The sequence below is a fragment of the Hyperoodon ampullatus genome, assembly GCF_949752795.1.
Source record: "Hyperoodon ampullatus genome assembly, chromosome: 14".
Classification (NCBI taxonomy): Eukaryota; Metazoa; Chordata; class Mammalia; order Artiodactyla; family Ziphiidae; genus Hyperoodon; species Hyperoodon ampullatus.
Window position 1 is genome coordinate 58,565,351 of NC_136927.1, and position 22,496 is coordinate 58,587,846.

Here is a 22,496-nt window from a genome sequence, read left to right on the forward strand (position 1 = left end):
AAACTACAGAGCCCACGCGCTCTTGAGCCCGTGCACCACAACGAAGAGCCCGCATGCCGCAATAAAAGATCCTACATGCCACAACTAAGACCCAACGCAGCCAAAAATGACTAAATAAATAAATTAAATATTTTTTAAAATGAAATAAAATTGGGCAAAGGATTTGAATATTTCAACAAAGATAGTATGCAAATGGCCAGTATGCACATGAAAAGATGCTCAGTATCACTAATCATTAATGAAATGCAAATTAAAAACCACAGTGAGGTACCACTTCACATTCACTAGGATGGCTGAAATCAAAAAGGTAACAAGTTTGGAGAGGATGTGGAGAAATTCAAACCCTCATACACTGCCTCTGAGATTGTAAAATTGTGCAGCCACTTTAGAAAACAGTCTAGCTGTTCCTCAAAAGGTTAAACATTAAGTTACCATATGACCCAGCAACTTCACTCCTAGTTATATACCCAAGAGAAGTGAAAAAATATGTCCACACAAAAAGTTTCACATGAATGTTCATAGCAGCTGAGCATTATTATAACTTTATTATTTATAATAGCCAAAAAATGGAAACAATCCAAGTGTCTAGTCAACTGGTAAGTGAATAAAGACATACAGTTTATCCATAAAATGGAATACTATTTGTCAATAAAAGGAAACAAAGTACTAATATAGGCTATAATGTGGATGAACACTGAAGACATTATGCTAAATGAAAGAAACCAGACACAAAATACCATATATTGTGATTCCACTTACATAAAATGTCCAGAAAAGGCAAATCTTTAGAGACGAAGTGGATTAGTAGTTACCTCGGGCTGGGGGTTGGAATAGGGAATGACAGCTAATGAGTACAGTTTCCTTTTGGGGATGATAAAAATGATCTGAAAGTGGATTATGGTGATGATTGCACAACTCAAAATTTACCAAAAATCATTGAATTACACTTAAAATAAGGTACACTGAAAATGAATTTTAGGTACATAAATTATATCTCAAAAAAGCTAATAGGAACAAAAAAGGGGATGGGAAGATACCGGAAACTGAAACTTCTAGATTATTGCAAGAAGGCTTCTGCAGAGCCTCAAGAACATGGCCTTTGGGACAATATCATAAGGCACTGAAATGTGGTTTTGGGGTGGTTTTTTTTGAATTTTATTTATTTTTTATACAGCAGGTTCTTATTAGTTATCTATTTTATACATATTAGTGTATATATGTCAATCCCAATCTCCCAATTCATCCCACCACCACCACCACCCCCGCTTTCCCCCCTTGGTGTCCATATGTTTCTTCTCTACATCTGTGTCTCTATTTCTGCCCTGCAAACCGGTTCATCCATACCATTTTTCTAGATTCCACATATGTGCATTAATATATGATATTTGTTTGAAATGTGTTTTTTGAGAGAAGTTTTCATTTGATCGTGTATTTACTTGGTAAGTTTATATTGTTACTTAATCTTTCATTTAATAAATGTATTCTCGGGCTTCCCTGGTGGCGCAGTGGTTGAGAGTCCACCTGCCGATGCAGGGGACATGGGTTCGTGCCCCGGTCCGGGAGGATCCCACATGCCGCGGAGCGGCTGGGCCCGTGAGCCATGGCCACTGAGCCTGCGTGTCTGGAGCCTGTGCTCCGCAATGGGAGAGGCCACAACAGTGAGAGGCCCACGTACCACAAAAAAAATAAAATAAAATAAAAATAAAAAATAAATGTATTCTCAGCACATCCTAGTTGCTGGGAATGCCACAATGATCAAAACATCACAGATTCTGTCATCTCGGAGTTTCTGTTATATAGTTGAGATGAAAAACAATAAAATCGTAATTAAATTTTTAATTACAACCTTTGATAATGAGGGGTTTTTTTTTGGATTGGCTAACCTGCATTAAAGGGTTTTTCTATTTTTTTTTTGGCAACATAGTTAAAGAAGGTCCTTTTTATTTTTGCAATGTCATTCCATACAAAAGCAATAGAAACACAACAGTCTTAACAAGAAGTTTACAATTGAATATTTGAACAGAAAATCCGTACACATTATCATTCACAACAATTTTACATGGTAAATTAACTGATTGTAAAAAAAAATGTTCTTTCTAAATGCTTCTGCTTTCTAAACTCTTGGAAACAGTATAGGTAGAAGGCCTACTTAGTGCTATTTACAAATACCAAATTAAGACTGTATAACTTACATAAACCCCATTAATTTACCAGCTCAATTTAATATCTCACTATTCAGTTCTCTGTATGATGAAAAAAAAACAATCTTGACATATTGACAAACAGCCCAAACCCTAACCCTTTCCATAAAGATATTAAAGGTATCTGATTATGAGAACACTCACTCAGATACCAGTAAAGAAATCACAGTGAACATACGCTTAAACCCAAACCAGCCATCTGACAAGTAGCAATTTAATGTCTAAAATACTGTGGAAATCCAGTTACGGTACACTTGTCAGGTTGACTTCAAGGATGCGGGAGATTAAGCAATTAAGATTGTTGCAAGATTGCTTCAAGTTCAATTTTCCTCGGATTTAGTTCCATTTACAGTTTAAAACATGCAGAATACACTCCCTATACATAAAATTAACGTTTCTTAAGAAAATAAGGCAAGAACAACAATTCACCATGAGACTGTACACTATTAACAGAAACCTCCAGTTACAAACGCAGGATGCATGCTTGGCGGCCAACTCCCACCTGGGGAGGCAGCGCTGCTCCCAGTGGCCTCCAGGTGGCGCCATTTAGCTCATGGCTGAGAAGTCTTTCAAGGGTTCAGTTAAACAGGCTTTCAAGTCAAACTCATCCTCTGCCGGGCAGTCCACGTTTCTAACTTTCGTGGGTGTGCCACAGTACATATCGAAGTTATCCTGAGAGCTCGTCTGGGACTCAGAGCTGCTCTCCGCGGATTCCATCTCAATCTCCCCGAGGTCAACAGGACGTATTTCTTGCAAATCACATCCTTCTTCCGCTGGAGGATTCCAAAAATGCAGAGCCACCTTCCAGAGTTTGATCTGCTGATCCCATGATTGTGGACTATACTTCTTGAATTTGTTGGGGGTTTTGGGATGAATGCCAGGCTGTCGAAGGTGCCTTGGGACTTCGTTAATATAGCAATCGTAGGCGATGGTGTTCTTCCCATAGTCGATCTGCTTCTGTCTCCTCATCAGGACACTTTCATCGGTCTCCAAGTCAGCTGGCAATGCTGACATAGACTCCTTTGAATCCGAATTTCCTGATTATGATTTTCTCTCCCTTCCAAAGTCATTTATGAGGAGTTTCCTTTTATATCTTGCAATTTCGTTGTTAACTCTAGTCCTCATTTCATCTTCTTCAACTGCACTTGCCCAGTCTGAACATCTAGAATGGGGCTTAGGGCCTTTGGGAGTGGTAAAGCTATCGGGTCTGCGGTCGCCCGGCGTCCTCGTGGGGCCCTCGGCGTCCTCGGACTTCCAGCGCCTCCCCTTGGCCGTGCTCTTGTGTCCCAGGCTCCATCTCGCAGCGGGCGGCTGGCTGTCGTGGCCGTCGCGGCGAGTCCCGCACCCGGGGGACTTCGCGGCCGGCAGGCCATGGCGACACGGCGGGCGGGGTCGCGGGGGCCTGGGGTCTGGCGGTGGCGGTGGCGGCAGTGGAGACTTTCTCTCCGCGCGACGCTGACGGACTCTGTTGTTTTTTTTTTTTACTGGTGGTTTTTTATCTTTGTTGGAGTATAATAGCTTCACAATGCTGTGTTAGTTTCTGCTTTATAACAAAGTGAATCAGCTATACATATACATACATGCCCATATCTCCTCCTTCTTGCATCTCCCTCCCACCCTCCCTATCCCACCCCTCTAGGTGGTCACAAACACCGAGTTGATCTCCCTGTGCTATGCAGTTGCTTCCCACTACCTATCTGTTTTACATTTGGTAGTGTATATATGTCCATGCCACTCTCTCACTTCCCCTAGCTTACCCATCCCCCTCCCCGTGTCCTCAGGTCCATTCTCTATGTCTGCGTCTTTATTCCTGTCCTGCCCCTAGGTTCTTCAGAACCTTTTTTTTTTTTTTAGATTGCATATATATGTGTTAGCATATTTTCTTTATCCATTTTCTTTATCCATTCATCTTTCAATGGGCACTTAGGTTGCTTCCATGTCCTGGCTATTGTAAATAGAGTTGCAATGAACATTGTGGTACCTGACTCCTTTTCAATTATGGTTTTCAGGGTATATGCCAGTAGTGGGATTGCTGGGTCGTATGGTAGTTCTATTTTTAGTTTTCTAAGGAACCTCCATGCTGTTCTCCATAGTGGCTGTATCAATTTACATTCCCATCAACAGTGCAAGAGGGTTCCCTTTCCTCCACACCCTCTCCAGCATTTATTGTTTGTAGATTTTTTGATGATGGCCATTCTGACCGGTGTGAGATGATATCTCATTGTAGTTTTGATTTGCATTTTTCTAATGGTTAGTGATGCTGAGCATCCTTTCATGTATTTGTTGGCAATCTGTATATCTTCTTTGGATAAAGGTCTGTGTAGATCTTCTGCCCATTTTTGGATTGGGTTGTGGGTTTTTTTTTGATATTGAGCTACATGAGCTGCTTGGAAATTCTGGAGGTTAATCCTTTGCCGGTAGCTTCATTTGCAAATATTTTCTCCCATTCTGAGGGTTGTCTTTTGGTCTTGTTTAGGTTTTCCTTTGCTGTGCAAAAGCTTTTAAGTTTCATTAGGTCCCATTTGTTTATTTTTGTTTTTATTTCCATTTCTGTAGGAGGTGGGTCAGAAAGGATCTTGCTGTGATTTATGTCATAGAGTGTTCTGCCTGTGTTCTCCTTGAAGAGTTTGATAGTGTCTGGCCTTACATTTAGGTCTTTAATCCATTCTGAGTTTCTTTTTGTGTATGGTGTTAGGGAGTGTTCTAATTTCATTCTTTTACATATAGCTGTCCAATTTTCACAGCACCACTTATTGAAGAAGCTGTCTTTTCTCCATTGTATATTCTTGCCTCCTTTATAAAAAATAAGGTGACCATATGTGCATGGGTTTATCTCTGAGCTTTCTATCCTGTTCCATTGATCTATATTTCTGTTTTTGTGCCAGTACCATACTGTCTTGATTACTGTAGCTTTGTAGTATAGTCTGAAGTCTAGGAGCCTGATTCCTCCAGCTCCATTTTTCTTTCTCAAGATTGCTTTGGCTATTCAGGGTCTTTTGTGTTTTCATACAAATTGAAATTTTTTGTTCTAGTTCTGTGAAAAATGCCATTGGTGGCTAGTTGGATAGGGATTGCCTTGAATCTGTAGATTGCTTTGGGTGGTATAGTCATTTTCACAATGTTTATTCTTCCAGTCCAAGAACATGGTATATCCCTCAATCTGTATCATCTTTAATTTCTTTCATCAGTGTCTTATAGTTTTCTGCATACAGGTCTTTTGTCTCCTTAGGTAGGTTTATTCCTAGGTATTTTATTCTTTTTGTTGCAGTGGTAAATGGGAGTGTTTCCTTAATTTCTCTTTCAGATTTTTCATCATTAGTGTAGAGGAATGCAAGAGATTTCTGTGCATTAATTTTGTATCCTGCTACTTTACCATATTCATTGATTAGCTCTTGTAGTTTTCTGGTAGCATCTTTAGGATTCTCTATGTCTACTATGATGTCATCTGCAAACAGTGACAGCTTTACTTCTTTTCCTATTTGGATTCCTTTTATTTCTTTTTCTTCTCTGATTGCCATGGCTAAAACTTCGAAAACTATGTTGAATAATAGTGGTGAGAGTGGACAACCTTGTCTTGTTCCTGGTCTTAGAGGAAATGGTTTCAGATTTTCACCATTGAGAACGATGTTGGCTGTGGGTTTGTCATATATGGCCTTTATTATGTTGAGGAAAGTTCCCTCTATGCCTACTTTCTGGAGGGTTTTTATCATAAATCGGTGTTGAATTTTGTCAAAAGCTTTTTCTGCATCTATTGAGATTATCATATGGTTTTTATTCAATTTGTTAATATGGTTTATCACATTGATTTGCATATATTAAAGAATCCTTTCATTCCTGGGATAAATCCCACTTGATCATGGTGTATGATCCTTTTAATGTGCTGTTGGATTCTGTTTGCTAGTATTTTGTTGAGGATTTTTGTATCTATGTTCATCAGTGATATTGGCCTGTAGTTTTCTTTCTGTGTAACATCTTTGTCTAGTTTTGGTATCAGGGTGATGGTGGCCTTGTAGAATGAGTTTGGGAGTGTTCCTCCCTCTGCTATATTTTGGAAGTTTGAGAAGGATAGGTGTTAGCTCTTTTCTAACTGTTTGTTAGAATTCATCTGTGAAGCCATCTGGTCCTGGGCTTATGTTTGTTGGAAGATATTCAATCACAGTCTCAATTTCAGTGCTTGTGATTGGTCTGTTTATATTTTCTATTTCTTCCTGGTTCAGTCTCGGAAGGTTGTGCTTTTCTAAGAATTTGTCCATTTCTTCCAGGTTGTCCATTTTATTGGCATATACTTGCTTGCAGTAATCTCTCCTTATCCTTTGTATTTCTGCAGTGTCAGTTGTTACTTCTCCTTTTTCATTTCTAATTCTATTAGTTTGAGTCTTCTCCCTTTTTTTCTTGATGAGTCTGGCTAATGGTTTACCAATTCTGTTTATCTTCTCAAAGAATCAGCTTTTAGTTTTATTGATCTTTGCTGTTGTTTCCTTCATTTCTTTTTTATTTATTTTTGAGCTGATTTTTATGATTTCTTTCCTTCTGCTAACTTTGGGGGTTTTTTGTTCGTCGTTCCCTAATTGCTTTAGGTATAAGATTAGGTTGTTTATTTGAGACGTTTCTTGTTTCTTGAGGTAGGATTGTATTGCTATAAACTTCGCTCTTAAAACTGCTTTTGCTGCATCCCATAGGTTTTGAGTTGTCGTGTTTTCATTGTCATTTGTTTCTAGGTATTTTTTTTATTTCCTCTTTGATTTCTTCAGTGAGCTCTTGGTTATTTAGTAGTGTTGTTTAGCCTCCATGTGTTTGTATTTTTTACAGATTTTTTCCTGTAATTGATACCTAGTCTCATAGCATTGTGGTCAGAAAAGATACTTGATACGATTTCAATTTTCTTAAATTTACCAAGGCTTGATTTGTGACCCAAGATATGATCTATCCTGGAGAATGTTCCATGAGCACTTGTGAAGTGTATTCTGTTGTTTATGCATGGAATGTCCTGTAAATATCAATTAAGTCCATCTTGTTTAATGTATCATTTAAAGCTTGTGTTTCCTTATTTATTTTCATTTTGGATGATCTGTCCATTGGTGAAAGTGGGGTGTTAAATTCCCCTACTATGATTCTGTTACTGTCGATTTCCCCTTTTATGGCTGTTAGCATTTGCCTTATGTATTGAGGTGTTCCTATGTTGGGTGCATAAATATTTAAAATTGTTATATCTTCTTCTTGGATTGATCCCTTGATGATTATGTAGTGTCCTTCTTTGTCTCTTGTAATAGTCTTTATTTTAAAGTCTGTTTTGTCTGATATGAGAATTGCTACTCCAGCTTTCTTTTGATTTCCACTTGCATGGAATATCTTTTTCCATCCCCTCACTTTCAGTGTGTATGTGGCCCTAGGTCTGAAGTGGGTCTCTTGTAGACAGCATATATACGGGTCTTGTTTTTGTATCCATTCAGCCAGTCTATGTCTTTTGGTTGGAGCATTTAGTCCATTTATATTTAAGGTAGTTATCGATATGTATGTTCCTATTACCATTTTAATTGTTTTGGGTTTGTTATTGTAGGTCTTTTCCTTCTCTTGAGTTTCCTGCCTAAAGAAGTTCCTTTAGCATTTGTTTTAAAGCTGGCTTGGTGGTGCTGAATTCTCTTAGCTTTTGCTTGTCTATAAAGGTTTTAATTTCTCTGTCGAATCTGAATGAGATCCTTGCTGGGTAGAGTAATCTTGGTTGTAGGTTTTTCCCTTTCATCACTTTAAATATGTCCTGCCACTCCCTTCTGGCTTGCAGAGTTTGTGCTGCAAGATCAGCTGTTAACCTTTTGGGGATTCCCTTGTATGTTTTTGTTTGTTTGTTTGTTTTGCGGTACGCGGGCCTCTCACTGTTGTGGCCTCTCCCGTTGCAGAGCACAGGCTCCGGACATGCAGGCTCAGCGGGCATGGCTCACGGGCCCAGCCGCTCCGCGGCATCTGGGATCCTCCCAGACCAGGGCACGAAACCATGTCCCCCACATCGGCAGGCGGACTCTCAACCACTGCGCCACCAGGGAAGCCCTCTTGTACGTTATTTGTTGCTTTTCTGTTGTTGCTTTTAATATTTTTTCTTTGTATTTAATTTTTGATAGTTCGATTAATATGTGTCTTGGCGTGTTTCTCCTTGGATTTATCCTGTATGGGACTCTCTGCACTTCCTGGACTTGAATGACTATTTCCTTTCCCATATTATGGAAGTTTTCAACTATTATCTCTTCAAATATTTTCTCAGTCCCTTTCTTTTTCTCTTCTTCTTCTGGGACCCCTAAAATACGAATGTTGGTGTGTTTAATGTTGTCCCAGAGGTCTCTGAGACTGTCCTCAATTCTTTTCATTCTTTTTTCTTTATTCTGCTCTGCAGTAGTTATTTCCACTATTTTATCTTCCAGGTCACTTATCCGTTCTTCTGCCTCAGGTATTCTGTTATTGGTTCCTTCTACAAAATTTTTAATTTCATTTATTGTGTTGTTCATCATTGTTTGTTTGCTCTTTAGTTCCTCTAGGTCCTTGTCAATCATTTCTTGTATTTTCTCCATTCTATTTCCAAGATTTTGGATATCTTTACTATCATTACTCTGAATACTTTTGCAGGTTGACTGCCTACTTCCTTTTCAGTTGTTTGGTCTGGTGGGTTTTTACCTTGCTCCTTCCACTGCTGTGTGTTTCTCTGTCTTCTCATTTTGCTTACCTTACTGTGTTTGGGGTCTCCTTTCTCAGCATGCATATTCTTAGTTCCCGTTGTTTTTGGTGTCTGTCCCCAGTGGCTAAGGTTGTTTCAGTGGGTTGTGTAGGCTTTCTGGTGGAGGAGACTGGTGCCTGTGTTCTGGTGGACGAGGCTGGATCTTGTCTTTCTGGTGGGCAGGACCGCGTCTGGTGGTGTGTTTTGGGGTGTCTGTGACCTTATTATGATTTTAGGCAGCCTCTGTGCTAATGGGTGGGGTTGTGTTCCTGTCTTGCTAGTTGTTTGGCATAGGGTGTCCAGCATTGTAGCTTGCTGGTCGTTGAGTGGAGCTGGGTCTTAGCGTTGAGATGGAGATCTCTGGGGGATCTTTTGCCATTTGATATTACATGGAGCCGGGAGGTCTCTGTTGGACCAATGTCCTGAACTTGGTTCTCCCAACTCAGAGGCACAAGCATGACACCTGGCTGGAGCACCAAGACCCTGTCAGCCACACAGCTCAGAAATAATGGAGAAAAAGAAAGAGGGAGAGAGAGAGAGAGAGGGAGGGAGGGAGGGAAAGAAAGAAAGGTAATAATAAAATAACATTAAAATTAAAAATTAAAAAATAATTTAAAAAAATTAAAAAGTAATAAAAAGAAAAAAAAAGAAAGAAGAGAGCAACCAAACCGAAAAACAAATCTACCAATGATAACAAGCGCTAAAAACACTACAAAAAAAAAAAACAGACAGAACCCTAGGACAAATGGTAAAAGCAAAGCTATACAGACAAAATCACACAAAGAAGCATACACATACACACTCACAAAAAGAGAAAAAGGAAAACAAAAAAATATATGTATATATATCTGTATATATAAAAAGAAGAGAGCAACCAAATCAATAAACAAATCTACCAGTGATAATAAAGTCTAAATACTAAAAACTAAGATAAACATAAATCCAGAAACAGATTAGATGCAGAAAGCAAACCCCAAGTCTACAGTTGCTCCCAAAATCCACTGCCTCAATTTTGGGATGATTCGTTGTCTATTCAAGTATTCCAGAGATGCAGGGTACATCAAGTTGATTGTGGAGATTTAATCCGCTGCTCCTGAGGCTGCTCAAAGAGATTTCCCTTTCTCTTCTTTGTTCACACAGCTCCTGGGGTTCAGCTTTGGATTTGGCCCTGCCTCTGCGTGTAGGTCGCCTACAGGATGGGGTTAAAGTAGCAGCTGATTAGGGGGCTCTGGCTCACTCAGGCCAGGGGGTGGGAGGGGTATGGAATGCGGGGTGAGCCTGCAGTGGCAGAGGCTGGCATGATGTTGCAACAGCCTGAGCCGTGCTGTGTGTTCTCCTGGGGAAGTTGTCCCTGGATCACGGAACCCTGGCAGTGGCGGGCTGCACAGGCTCCTGGGATGGGAGGTGTGGATAGTGACCTGTGCTTGCACACAGGCTTCTTGGTGGCTACAGCAGCAGCCTTAGCATTTCATGCCCGTCTCTGGTGTCCACTCTGATAGCCACAGCTTGCACCCATCTCTGGAGCTCGTTTAGGCGGTGCTCTGAATCCCCTCTCCTCGTGCACCCCGAAAGAATGGTCTCTTGCCTCTTAGGCAGTTCCAGACTTTTTCCTGGACTCCCTCCTGGCTAGCTGTGGCGCATTAGCCCCCTTCAGGCTGTGTTCACGCAGCCAACTCCAGTCTTCTCCCTGGGATCCGACCTCTGAAGCCCAAGCCTCAGCTCCCAGCCCCCACCCATCCCGGCAGGGGAGCAGACAAGCCTCTCAGGCTGGTGAGTGCTGGTCAGCACCAATCCTCTGTGCAGAAATCTCTCCGCTTTGCCCTCTGCACCGCTATTGCTGTGCTCTCCTCCGTGGCCCCGAAGCCTTCCCCCGCCATCCCCTGTCTCCACCAGTGAAGGAGCTTCCTAGTGTGTGGAAACTTTTCCTCCTTCACAGCTCCCTCCCAGAGGTGCAGGTCCTGTCCCTATTCTTTTGTCTCTGTTTTTTCTTTTTTCCTTTGCCCTACCCAGGTATGTGGGGAGTTTCTTGCCTTTTGGGAAGTCAGGTCTTCTGCCAGCATTCAGTAGGTGTTCTGTAGGAGTTGTTCCACATGTAGATGTATTTCTGATGTATTTGTGGAAAGGAAGGTGATCTCCACGTCTTACTCCTCCGCCATCTTGAAGGTCTCTCGTAAGGAGAGGTTTTGATTTGATAAATCTTTTTTTCTTTTTTAATAGAACCAAGGGTAAAACTTCTTAAAATAAGTTGAACATTAGAAAGTTCCCAAATTTGTTAATGTGCCCAGTTCTTTTTTTTTTTTTTTGGCCTCACTGTGTGTCTTGTGGGATCTTAGTTCCCCAACCAGGGATTGAACCTGGGCCCACGGCAGTGAAAGAGCTGAGTCCTAACCACTAAACCACCAGGGAATTCCCATTAATGTGCCCAGTTCTAACTGTATGTTTCCCAAGTTTGCTTTTAGAAACCCAGAGTGCATCCCTCTATATACACCTAATTTTGAAACGGTTGTTAAGTTCCTGGATCTAACATAGGGCAGGCCACAGCAGCCTATTTTTATTATAGGTGAACCTTGAAGAAAGGCCTTGCATGTTTTCTTAGGTCAGACTCCCAAGGCAATAGAAACAAAAGCAAAAATAAACAAATGGGACCTAATCAAACTTATAAGCTTTTGCACAGCAAAGGAAACCATAAACAAAATGAAAAGACAACCTAACGGAATGGGAGAAAATACTTACAAACTATGCAACCGACAAGGGCTTAAGTTCCAAAATATACACAGTTCATGCAACTCAATATCAGAAACACAAACAACCCAATCAAAAAACGGGCAGAAGACCTAAACAGACATTTCTCCAAAGAAGACATACGGATGGCCCACAGGCACATGAAAAGATGTTCAGCATCACTAATTATTAGAGAAATACAAATCAAAAGTACAGTGAGGTATCTCCTCTCAGCAATCAGAATAGACATCATTAAAAAGTCTACAGGGACTTCCCTGGTGGTCCAGTGGTTAAGAATCCACCTTCCAATGCAAGGGACGTGGGTTTGATCCCTGATTGGGGAGATAAGATCCCACATGCCACGGGGCAACTAATAAGCACACATGCCACAACTACAGAGCCCACGCGCTCTAGAGCCCGCGTGGCCCAACTAGAGAGAAGCTCATGCGCTGCAGTGAAGAGCCCACGTGCCACAACAAAAGAGCCCATGTGCTGCAACTAAGACCCGATGCAGCCAAAAATAAATAAATAAATATTTTTTAAAAAATAAAAAGTCTACAAATAACAAACACTGGAGAGGTTGTGGAGAAAAGAGAACCCTCCTACACTGTTGGCCAGAATGTAAATTGGTGCAGGAACTATGAGACGGTCCTCAAAAAACTAAAAATAGGACTACTGTATGACCCAGCAATCCCACTCCTGAGCATATATCTGGAGAAAACTCTAATTCAAAAAGATACCTGCACCCCAATGTTCATTGCAGCACTATTTACAATAGCCAAGACATGGAACCAACCTAAATGTCCATCAACAGAGGAATGGATAAAGAAGATGTGGTATATATATATACAGTGGAATACTACTCAGCCATAAAAAAGGAGTGAAATAATGCCATTTTCAGCAATGTGCACGGACCTAGAGATTATCATACTAAGTGAAGTAAGCCAGAAAGAGAAAGACAAATACCATATGATGTTACTTATATGTGGAATCTAAAATATGATACAAATGAATTTATTTACAAAACAACAGACTCACAGACATAGAAAACAAACTTATGGTTACCCAAGGATAAAGGGGGTGAGGGAGGGATAAATTAGGAGTTTGGAACTAGCAGATAAAAACTACTATATATAAAATAGATAAACAACTATATATAAAATAGATAAACTACACTATAACACAGGGAACTGTATTTAATATCCTATAATAAACCATAATAGAGAAGAATATGAAAAAGTATATATATATATATACATTTATATATATATATATATATACATTTTTATATATATATATATATATATATATATATATATATATATATATACTCATACAGAAGATAGAAGTGGAAAAGGAAAAAAAAGAATTTTCTCCTTTCTTCTGGGAAAATTCCAAACCTAGACAGAATTCTGAAGTGAGCATGTCATGTGAGACTTCTCCCCTTCTCTGAACACATTTTTCTTGTTTCTTTCTTTACTACAGACCTGGCACCCAGTGCCTTGTTGAATTAGACTGAAGTGCACAGTGGTGTGCTTGATGTAATGTGGCCAACAACCTCTTCCAGTAGATAATGCTAACCAGGAAGGGAGATGAATTTGCCCTGTCAGGCCTCTTCTTAGTGTGTTCTGTATGGACTGCCTCCCTCCTAGAGTAAATACATCAACTTAAAAGAGGAACATAGAAGACTGCAGATGAAAAAAGAGACAGTAATATACATGCTGTGAGCATTTGCAGACAGCATCACATAGATAATATAAGAGCTGAAGTCATGTTTTAAGAGATCTGAAAAGTATTCCAGAGAAGTTGGATGAAGTAACAAAATAAAGCATAAAGCTCTAAGAAAGAGGGAAATAATGCTAAAGATACAAAAATGGAGGATAAGTTGAGAATTCACAGAACATACTTGAAGAGAAGAAAAAAATTTTAATAGGGAATGAAATAAAAGAAGCCAGATAAATGAATGAGAATGTTTAAACAGGTTCCAGGTATTGATCATGTTATGTGTATGTTAGTTACACATGTTTCCTATGAACAGATGTATAGGACAATAGACACAGAGGGTTTTTCCATGATTATATGAAAGTAAAAGGTGAAAATAAAAAAAGAACAACGGTGTGAATGAAAGAGGCTGTGTGTATCCACTTGCTTTATCTTCCCTCCTGGCTTAATGTAGGAACCCACCTGGGCTAGGCTGCGAGCTTGGACTTGTGTTTCCTTGGCCGAAGAAGACTGGCACATATCAGCAGATGTCTCACCATAAAAGGGGCTTCACCACTCCAGTGTTTGTTTTATATATATATAAATTTGTTTATTTATTTTTGGCTGTGTTGAGTCTTCGTTGCTGCGCGCAGGCTTTCTCTAGTTTTGCGGCAAGCGGGGGCTGCTCTTCGTTGCGGTGCACAGGCTTCTCATTGTGGTGGCTTCTCTTGTGGCAGAGCATGGGCTCTAGGAGTGCAGGCTTCAGTAGTTGTGGCGCATGGGCTCAGTAGTTGTGGCTCGCAGGCTCTAGAGCACAGGCTCAGTAGTTGTGGAGCATGGGCTTAGTTGGTCTGCGGCATGTAGGATCTTCCCAGACCAGGGCTCGAACCTGTGTCCCCTGCATTGGCAGGCAGATTCTTAACCACTGAGCCACCAGGGAAGTCCCACCACTCCATTCTTGAGCACCTTGGAGTTCCTGCTTTCCCTTAGATTTTGACTGGGGCAAAATATGGTGAGTGAATCAAGCTACACGTTTCCTCTGCTGAAGGCTTTAAAAAAATAATAGGTAGAAAGTGTTCCACTGAAGAAAGACTTAAAAATGGAAAGGAACACCCAGGACAGGGTGAAATGTTCTTTCATGAAAACAATAACAACACCTGAATAGGATAACCAGGAATTTTGTGTAGAAAGAAGTATCCAAAAATTAACCATAAAATTGATATATTCAAAGATGAAGTTAATGATCTTTAGGAGACACCAGCTGTAGATAATAGAATAACTAGGACAAGCTAGGAATATAACGTGAATTTATATAGCTGTTTGTTAAGAGTCTCTCACCTACTGAGAGACTAAAAGCTAAACACAGAAGAGTACATACTGTGTGATTCCATTTGAATATGAAATTCTAGAATAAGGAAGATTAATCTGTAATGATGGAAATCAGATCAGTGGTTAGGAGTGGTGATTAACTGCAAAGGGGTAGAGGGAATTCTCTGGGGATAGAGAAATGGTCTGTATCTTGATTAGGATGGTGGTAACAAGGGTATATTCATTTGTCCAAACTCTTTGACCTATACACATGGGTGCATTTTTAATGTAAATTTATGTCTCAGTTTTTTTTTAAACATTAACAAAGTCTAAGATAATTTTTTCTTAGCAAATTTTTCTTGGATGTCTTTTATTAATAAGAAATATATGGTTATTAATGGTTTGTGAACCACAAATTATAAAACACAGCAGTCTAATTACTGGTGTCTCTTTTTCTGAGCATTTTTGAAGCAAAAGTAGAATACTAACTACTGGGAAGATGCTGATGTATTGTCCAGGGAGCAGGAACTGGTCTAAGAAGAATGAGGCCACCAAACACACTTCAAGAAACACTGCTGCATGGTTAAGGATCCGCCTGCCAGTGCAGGGGACACAGGTTTGATCCCTGGTCCGGGAAGATCCCACATGCCGCAGAGCAACTAAGCCTGTGTGCCACAACTACTGAGCCTGCATTCTAGAGCCCGCGAGCCACAACTACTGAGCCTGCGTGCCACAACTACTGAAGCCCACGTGCCTAAAGCCTTTGCTCTGCAACAAGAGAAGCCACTGCAAGGAGGAGCCCGCACACCACAACAAAGAGTAGCCCTTGCTCGCCGGAACTAGAGAAAGCCCGCACGCAGCAACAAAGGCCCAATGCAGCCAAAAAAATAAACAAAAAAATTAAAATAAATAAATTTATTGAAAAAAAAAGAAACACTGCTGCAGCCCATCTAACTGTGGTGTACTGTATGAAGCTCTAGTCCTCTGTAGGGCCAAATCTCTATCCCTTTTGTATCTTGGTGAAAAATCCCATTGCTAAAAAAAAAAAAAAAAAAAAAAAACTCAGATATTTGTCTTTTTCTTTCTTTTTCTTTAAAAAATAAACTGATTGGGGGCTTCCCTGGTGGCACAGTGGTTGAGAGTCTGCCTGCCGATGCAGGGGACACGGGTTCGTGCCCCGGTCCAGGAAGATCCCACATGCCGCGGAGCAGCTAGGCCCGTGAGCCATGGCCGCTGAGACTGCGCGTCTGGAGCCTGTGCTCCGCAACGGGAGAGGCCACAACAGTGAGAGGCCCACGTACCGCAAAAAAAATAATAATAAATAAACTGATTAGTTTGAAATTTAGGCTGAAATTAGCGATTTCAGGAACATGAAATTACATAAAGGGGAAAATGATTTTCATGTGAATGAAGTCAGAAATGCCAAGTAAGATCCAACAGTGCACTGTATGTTCTATTTCTTCTCTTCATTCCCACAAAGAACAATTACTAAATAACTTTTACTTTTTTTTTTTTTTTGCAAGATCTCAGTTCCCTGACTAGGTATTGAACCCCTGCCCCCGGCAATGGAAGCACAGAGTCTTAACCACTGGACAGCCAGGGAATTCACCCGAGTCTGATTTAATAAAGTGTTTTTTAAAAAAAAAAAAGAAGAAGAAGAAAATCAAAATGGCTAGTAAACCACAAGTCATTATTAACATTTTGATATGTTGGCTTTCAGGCTTTTTTCTGCTACACACACACATACACACACACCCCTATATGTACACATATATTTCCATATATAATCCACCTTTTTATTCAACCCTTTACAAAATCGGGATCATATTTTATATACAATTTATATCCTGCTTAATTTTCCCATATATCTTTATTAAAATTTAAAATTTATTGAAAACAGGTTTCCATGACCAAATAATATTGTAACGTATGACTCTATATAATTATTTAATCATTATCTCCTTCTGAGACATCTAAGTTGTTGCCAATATTTTACCATTATAAATATTATTACTTTAAAGGTTAAAGAGTTTTTAAAATCTTAACTTTTTACTTCTTTGACGTTGAACATTTTCATATATTGATGTTTATTGATTATTGGCATTATTTCAGTGAAATAATGCCAGTACCTCTCTGTGAATACCTTTTTGTAAAACTTTTTAGGTAGGACCTCAAGCTTCTGGACTAGTGCCAGGTACATAATAAGTACTCAATAAATATTTGTGGCATGATTAATGAATTAATGGCAAGGATATTAACCCTGTATATCATATTTGTTTCAAGCCTTAAGGAAAAATTTGCCTCTGTACATGTACAAAGATAATGCTATCTTGGTTTTTAGTCTTTATAACCTAATTTTTTCCCATTCTTTTCTTTCCCCACAGTTCATCCATGAGCTCGGATTTCCCACATTACAACTTCAGGATGCCTAATATTGGATTCCAGAATCTGCCACTCAACATATATATTGTGGTTTTTGGCACTGCTATATTTGTCTTCATCCTTAGTTTACTCTTCTGTTGCTACTTGATTAGGTAATCAATTTTCATTCTGTGTTGCTTCAATATATGTTAAGCAATCAATAATAAATCAACTTTCTGCCCTTAGGTTAAAATGTTTTATACGTATGATAATTAGCAAATTTTCTAAAATTAAGGTGGCTTAACATTTTAACCTTCTGTGAGTTACTAATCAGTAAAACACCTTTATTCAGTCTTCAATTTTATCTGCTGAGGAGGTATTTTACACTAGAGGAGAAAATTGTCCACATTTGTTTTTCTAACGTATTAGCACCTAACCCAGAGACACTTATGTTATTGTCCCCAATATTTAATCTACTTTCACAGAAATTTCAAGATTGCTTTTCAGGAGGGTGTTAGCTAAAGTCATTAGGGATCAGAAAACAGTGTCCAAACAAGATACAAGGCTTTAAACAGATTTTTGTGGTTTCTCAAGAATATCTGAATCTTACATTTTTTGGTGAATTGGTCAGGTGTACAGGTGATTATCCGCATAAAACACTATTCGACAAGCTCTGTAGCACATGTACAGACAAGTGATAAAGGATAAAATACCCACTAGAAGGATTAATGGATTTGGCCAGTAAACTTTCATGGTTGACTGACTCATAATTGTTTAAGCAAGCATTTTTTCTCTTTCTCAGTTTTTAAATAGGGCCTGATTTTCGTCATTTTTTCTTTTTTTTTCATTTCAATACTTTTTAAAAATTTTTTTTTTTTTTTGCGGTATGTGGGCCTCTTATTGTTGTGGCCTCTCCCGTTGCGAAGCACAGGCTCCGGACGCGCAGGCTCAGCAGCCATGGCTCACGGGCCCAGCCGCTCTGCAGCATGTGGGATCTTCCCAGACCGGGGCACGAACCCGTGTCCCCTGCATCGGCAGGCGGACTCTCAACCACTGCGCCACCAGGGAAGCCCAAATTTTTTTATTTTATATTGGAGTAGAGTTGATTAACAATGTTATGTTAGTTTCAGGTGTACAGCAAAGTGATTCAATTATACATATACATGTATCCTTTTTCAAATTCTTTTCCCATTTAGGTTTATTGAGCAGAGTTCCCTGTGCTATACAGCAGAGGTCCCCAACCCCCAGTACTGGTCCGTGGCCTGTTAGGAACTGGGCCGCACCTCAAGAGGTGAGGAGCGGGTGAGCCAGTGAAGCTTCATCTGTATTTACAGCCACTCTCCATCACTCCCATTACCGCCTGAGCTCCACCTCCTGTCAGATGAGCGGTTTCTCATAGGAGCGCAAGCCCTACTGTGAACTGCGCATGCGAGGGATCTAGGTTGCGTGCTCCTTATGAGAATCTAATGCCTGATGATCTGAGGTGGAGCGAGGCGGTGATGCGAGTGCTGGGGAGAGGCTGCAAATACAGATTATCATTAGCAGAGAGGTTTGACTGCACAGAAACCATAACAAATCAATGCACTTGAATCATCCCAAAACCATCCCCCTCCCCACCCCAGTCCATGAAAAAACCATCTTCCACAAAACCAGTCCCTGTTGCCAAATAGGTTGGGGACTGCTGCTATACAGTAGGTCCTTCTTGGTTATCTGTTTTAAATATAGCAGTGTGTACATGTCAATCCCAAACTCCCAGTCTGTCCCTCTCCCCCATCCTTCCCCCCAGTAACCATAAGTTTGTTCTCTAAGTCTGTGAGTCTGTTTCTGTTTTGTAAATAAGTTTGTATCATTTTTTTTTTAGATTCTGCATATAAGCGATATCATATGATATTTGTCTTTCTCTGTCTGACTTATTTAGATGATAATCTCTGGGTCCATCCATGTTGCTGCAAATGACATTATTTTATTCTTTTTAATGGCTGAGTAATATTCCATTGTATATACATACCACATCTTATTTACTCATTCATATGTTGATGGACATTTAGGTTGCTTCCATGTCTTGACTATTGTAAACAGTGCTGCAATGAACATTGGGGTGCATGCATCCTCTCAAACCATATTTTTCTCTGGATATATGCCCAGGAGTGGGATTGCTGGATCATATGGTAGCCCTATTTTTAGTTTCTTAAGGAACCTCCATACTGTTCTCCATAATGGCTGCATCAATTTACATTCCCACCAACAGTGTAGGAGGGTTGCATTTTCTCTACACCCTCTCCAGCATTAATTGTTTGTAACCTTTTTGATGATGGCCATTCTGACTGGTGTGAGGTGATATCTCATTGTAGTTTTGATTTGAATTTCTCTAATAATTTGCGATGTTGAGCATTTTTTCATATGCCTCTTGGCCACCTGTATGTCTACTTTGGAGAAACATCTGTTTAGGTCTTCTGCCCATTTTTTGATTGGGTTGTTTATTTTTTTGATATTGAGCTGCATAAGCTGTTTGTAAATTTTGGAGATTAATCCTTTGTCAGTTGCATCATTTGCAAATATTTTCTCCCATTCTATGGGTTGTCTTTTCATTTTGTTTATGGCTTCCTTTGCCGTGCAAAAGCTTTTGAGTTTGATTAGGTCCCATTTGGGTTTTTTTGTTTTTATTTCCAAATAGGGCCTAATTTTCAAAGCCAAAGCTGAGACTGTAAAAATTTTTACACCGTATTCAAAGAGCTTTATGGAATAAAAGAGAAGAGAATTGAATTTTATTAAACAGCTATACATCTAACAGTTTTTAGTGTTTGCACAGTATATGATTATATTAAGATAAATACCATCATCAAATATCTTTCAGCAGTAGTGTTTTGGGGGCACTCACTGATGGTCAAATTCAAATGAATTTAGTGTGTAGTTTCTGATTTTCTGACAAGTGAATTTACATTCTTCATAGAAAGTGAATCTTTTTTTTTTTTATAGATGAATCTTTTCTGAAGTTCTTAAAACTGTAATTGCCCCTTATATGCTGTCTGCTTATGATTTTTAGGTCTTGTTCAGAGAGATAAATTAAATACTTAGCTAATATAATTATAGCATTCAGGAAAAACTTTTTAAAAATCTGTTTATTTCCAGAAATTCCTTCTTCTAACATTTTTTAATAATAGTTTGATTTTGAAAAATAATAATAGTTTGATAAATGTTATGTAAATATTCAGCATTTTTTTAAATTAGGGAATTGCCATGGCACAAACAGGACCTCAGAGCATTAAAATCTGTTTCTTTTTTTCAGACCTACTAAATTTTTTGGTAATTCCTCTCCAAATAGTGGTTTAACTCAGAAATTTGTGAATTTAATATCTGAAACCAAATTATTTTTAAAAAGAAGACAAAAATATTTTTAAAAATATTTTAAAAAAGGAAGGGTTAGCATATAAAATAATCTAAAATGTGTAGCTTATAGTATATTTTTTATTACTTTGTCAAAGAATTAATTAAGCCTTTAACTTTGTTTTAAGAAAAACACTAGTATACCAATTGTGACTCTGGGTAAATTTTTTGAGAAGTAAGTTGTGAAACACCATTTTATCTCATTGTTTTTCTTTTAATAATCAAGCAAATAAGTAAAGAAATAAAGAAAAAAACTATAGCAGTTGTTTTCATACATTATCATTGTAGTACATTTTATCATTTTTGTATGTTTTTTATTATTAAGCTAACAAAGCAAATAAGTGGGAATCTTCTACACTAAAATAAAATTACCTTGCTTAATCAGAGAAACGAGTCACATTCAAACATTTCTAAATTTCATTTACAAGTAAATTGGTACCATTTTGAAATTTTAATCACAATGTAAGACGTTTTCCCTTTCTGATGATCTCAGTTTGTTGCTTTTAACCCTTCAGATGTTAAGTTTGGATTTCACAAGTCATTTACAGTTACTCTGGAGATTCATGGATTCAACTCCTCTAATATTACCCAAGCCCATTTTTAGATATAACTTAAGTTCTCCAACACCTTCCCAGGGAGCTATTATGTTCTCAAGTAGAAAGATCCCTCCAGTCACAACCAAACTCATCAGAACCATAGGAGGAACACAACTTAAGTCTAAATGAGACACCCAGCACCAACCACAATCTTACACAACATTGTAGTATAGAATTTTCTGCCTGTGATAGGGCTATGGATAGATCACTACTGGAGCACAAAAGAAGGATGTCTTTGCTATTTTATAATGAACCATATAATATTCTAATTTATGTTTGTTATTCATCTCTGTCCCCAGATAGATATTTGTCTGTTCTGTTTGCTGTATCCCAAACACCCAAACAGTGCCTGGCACAATATTGGCACTCAATAAATGTGGTTAGGTAAATGAAAGAATGGTGCCCCTAATAGGAAGTTAATAGATATGCATAAAACTGAAAAATCAAGAAGTAGCAACACAAGAAACATATTGAGAAACTTGGAAGTAAATATCAAAATAGTGAGCTAAAGGGAAAAAAATGGTTATCTCTGGGGAAGAGAGCAGGATTGCTGATTTTTATTGTTGTTGTTGTTACTAACCTGTAAAACTATATATAACTTTGAAACATATGTAATTAAAAATTAAAAATAGAGGGAAATTTTTGAGTTACGTACTAGAAATTATAAGGTCAAGATAATGACAGAAAAGACAGAGAGTACGCTATGGATGGTTGTGAGAAATACTTGAGAGGTGAAAATGAATAGAATTTGGTGACTGGACATAAAAGACAAGGAAAGGATGAGCTTAGAATCTTTCCTGGACTTCTGATTTAGGCAGCTGGGTGGATAGCAATCCCTTAACAGAGAAAGAAAATGGATGGGCAAGTTTGGGGTGGAAAGATGATAGATTCTGTTTCAGACATGGGAGGACTGAGTTCCCTGTGTAACAGTCAAGCTGTTTAGTACACAATTTGATATATAGGTCTAAAGCTTATGAGAAGTCTGGTCTGGAAACAGGAGATGATATAATAATAGGTGGAAGCTGAAGCCAGGAGTGTCCCATAAAGATAATGTATATAGTGAAATAAAATGGGTCCAGGACAGAATCCTAGATAAACATTGACATTTAAGAGGAACCCATAAGAGAGATTAGAAAGGGATAGCAGGAGACAGGAGGAAAATCATGAGAGAGGTGCCCCACAAGTAGGGCTTCAATGGATTGAGTCAGTTGTGTCAGCCATTCTCAGGGAGGTCCAGTAAGAAGAACTGAAGAGTTTCCATTACACTTGACAATTAGCTTTGCATTCATAATCTTAGAAAAGGTTCAGTAGAATAGGTGCACAGGTGATGAAAGGTGGGTTATAATGGGACAAAGCCTGAGGAGCAGGTGAAAATGGATACAAGGAATATAACCTCCTCTTTGAAGAATATTGGCTAAGAAAAGATTAGGGGTGGGGAGTGCAGTTTCCTGTAAATTAAAGAAGTTTTCTTTTGTTTTGGCTTTGGCTGCACTGGGTCTTCATTGCTGCACGCGGACTTTCTCT

General features: G+C 39.0%; 1 protein-coding gene and 1 pseudogene across 2 annotated transcripts in view; one reads left to right on the forward strand and one right to left on the reverse strand.

The window, feature by feature from the left end:
- RNF24 (ring finger protein 24) overlaps positions 1-22,496 on the forward strand; it is a gene marked incomplete at both ends in the record, with an annotated part of 80,988 nt that overhangs the window by 28,163 nt on the left and 30,329 nt on the right. The window contains 1 exon segment of the mRNA XM_079719642.1: positions 17,016-17,165. Within this exon segment, the coding sequence (XP_079575768.1) occupies positions 17,016-17,165 (150 nt within the window).
- On the reverse strand, positions 2,748-3,699 carry LOC307063211 (histone RNA hairpin-binding protein-like; annotated as a pseudogene). The gene has a single exon. The product of its transcript is annotated as a histone RNA hairpin-binding protein-like (transcript).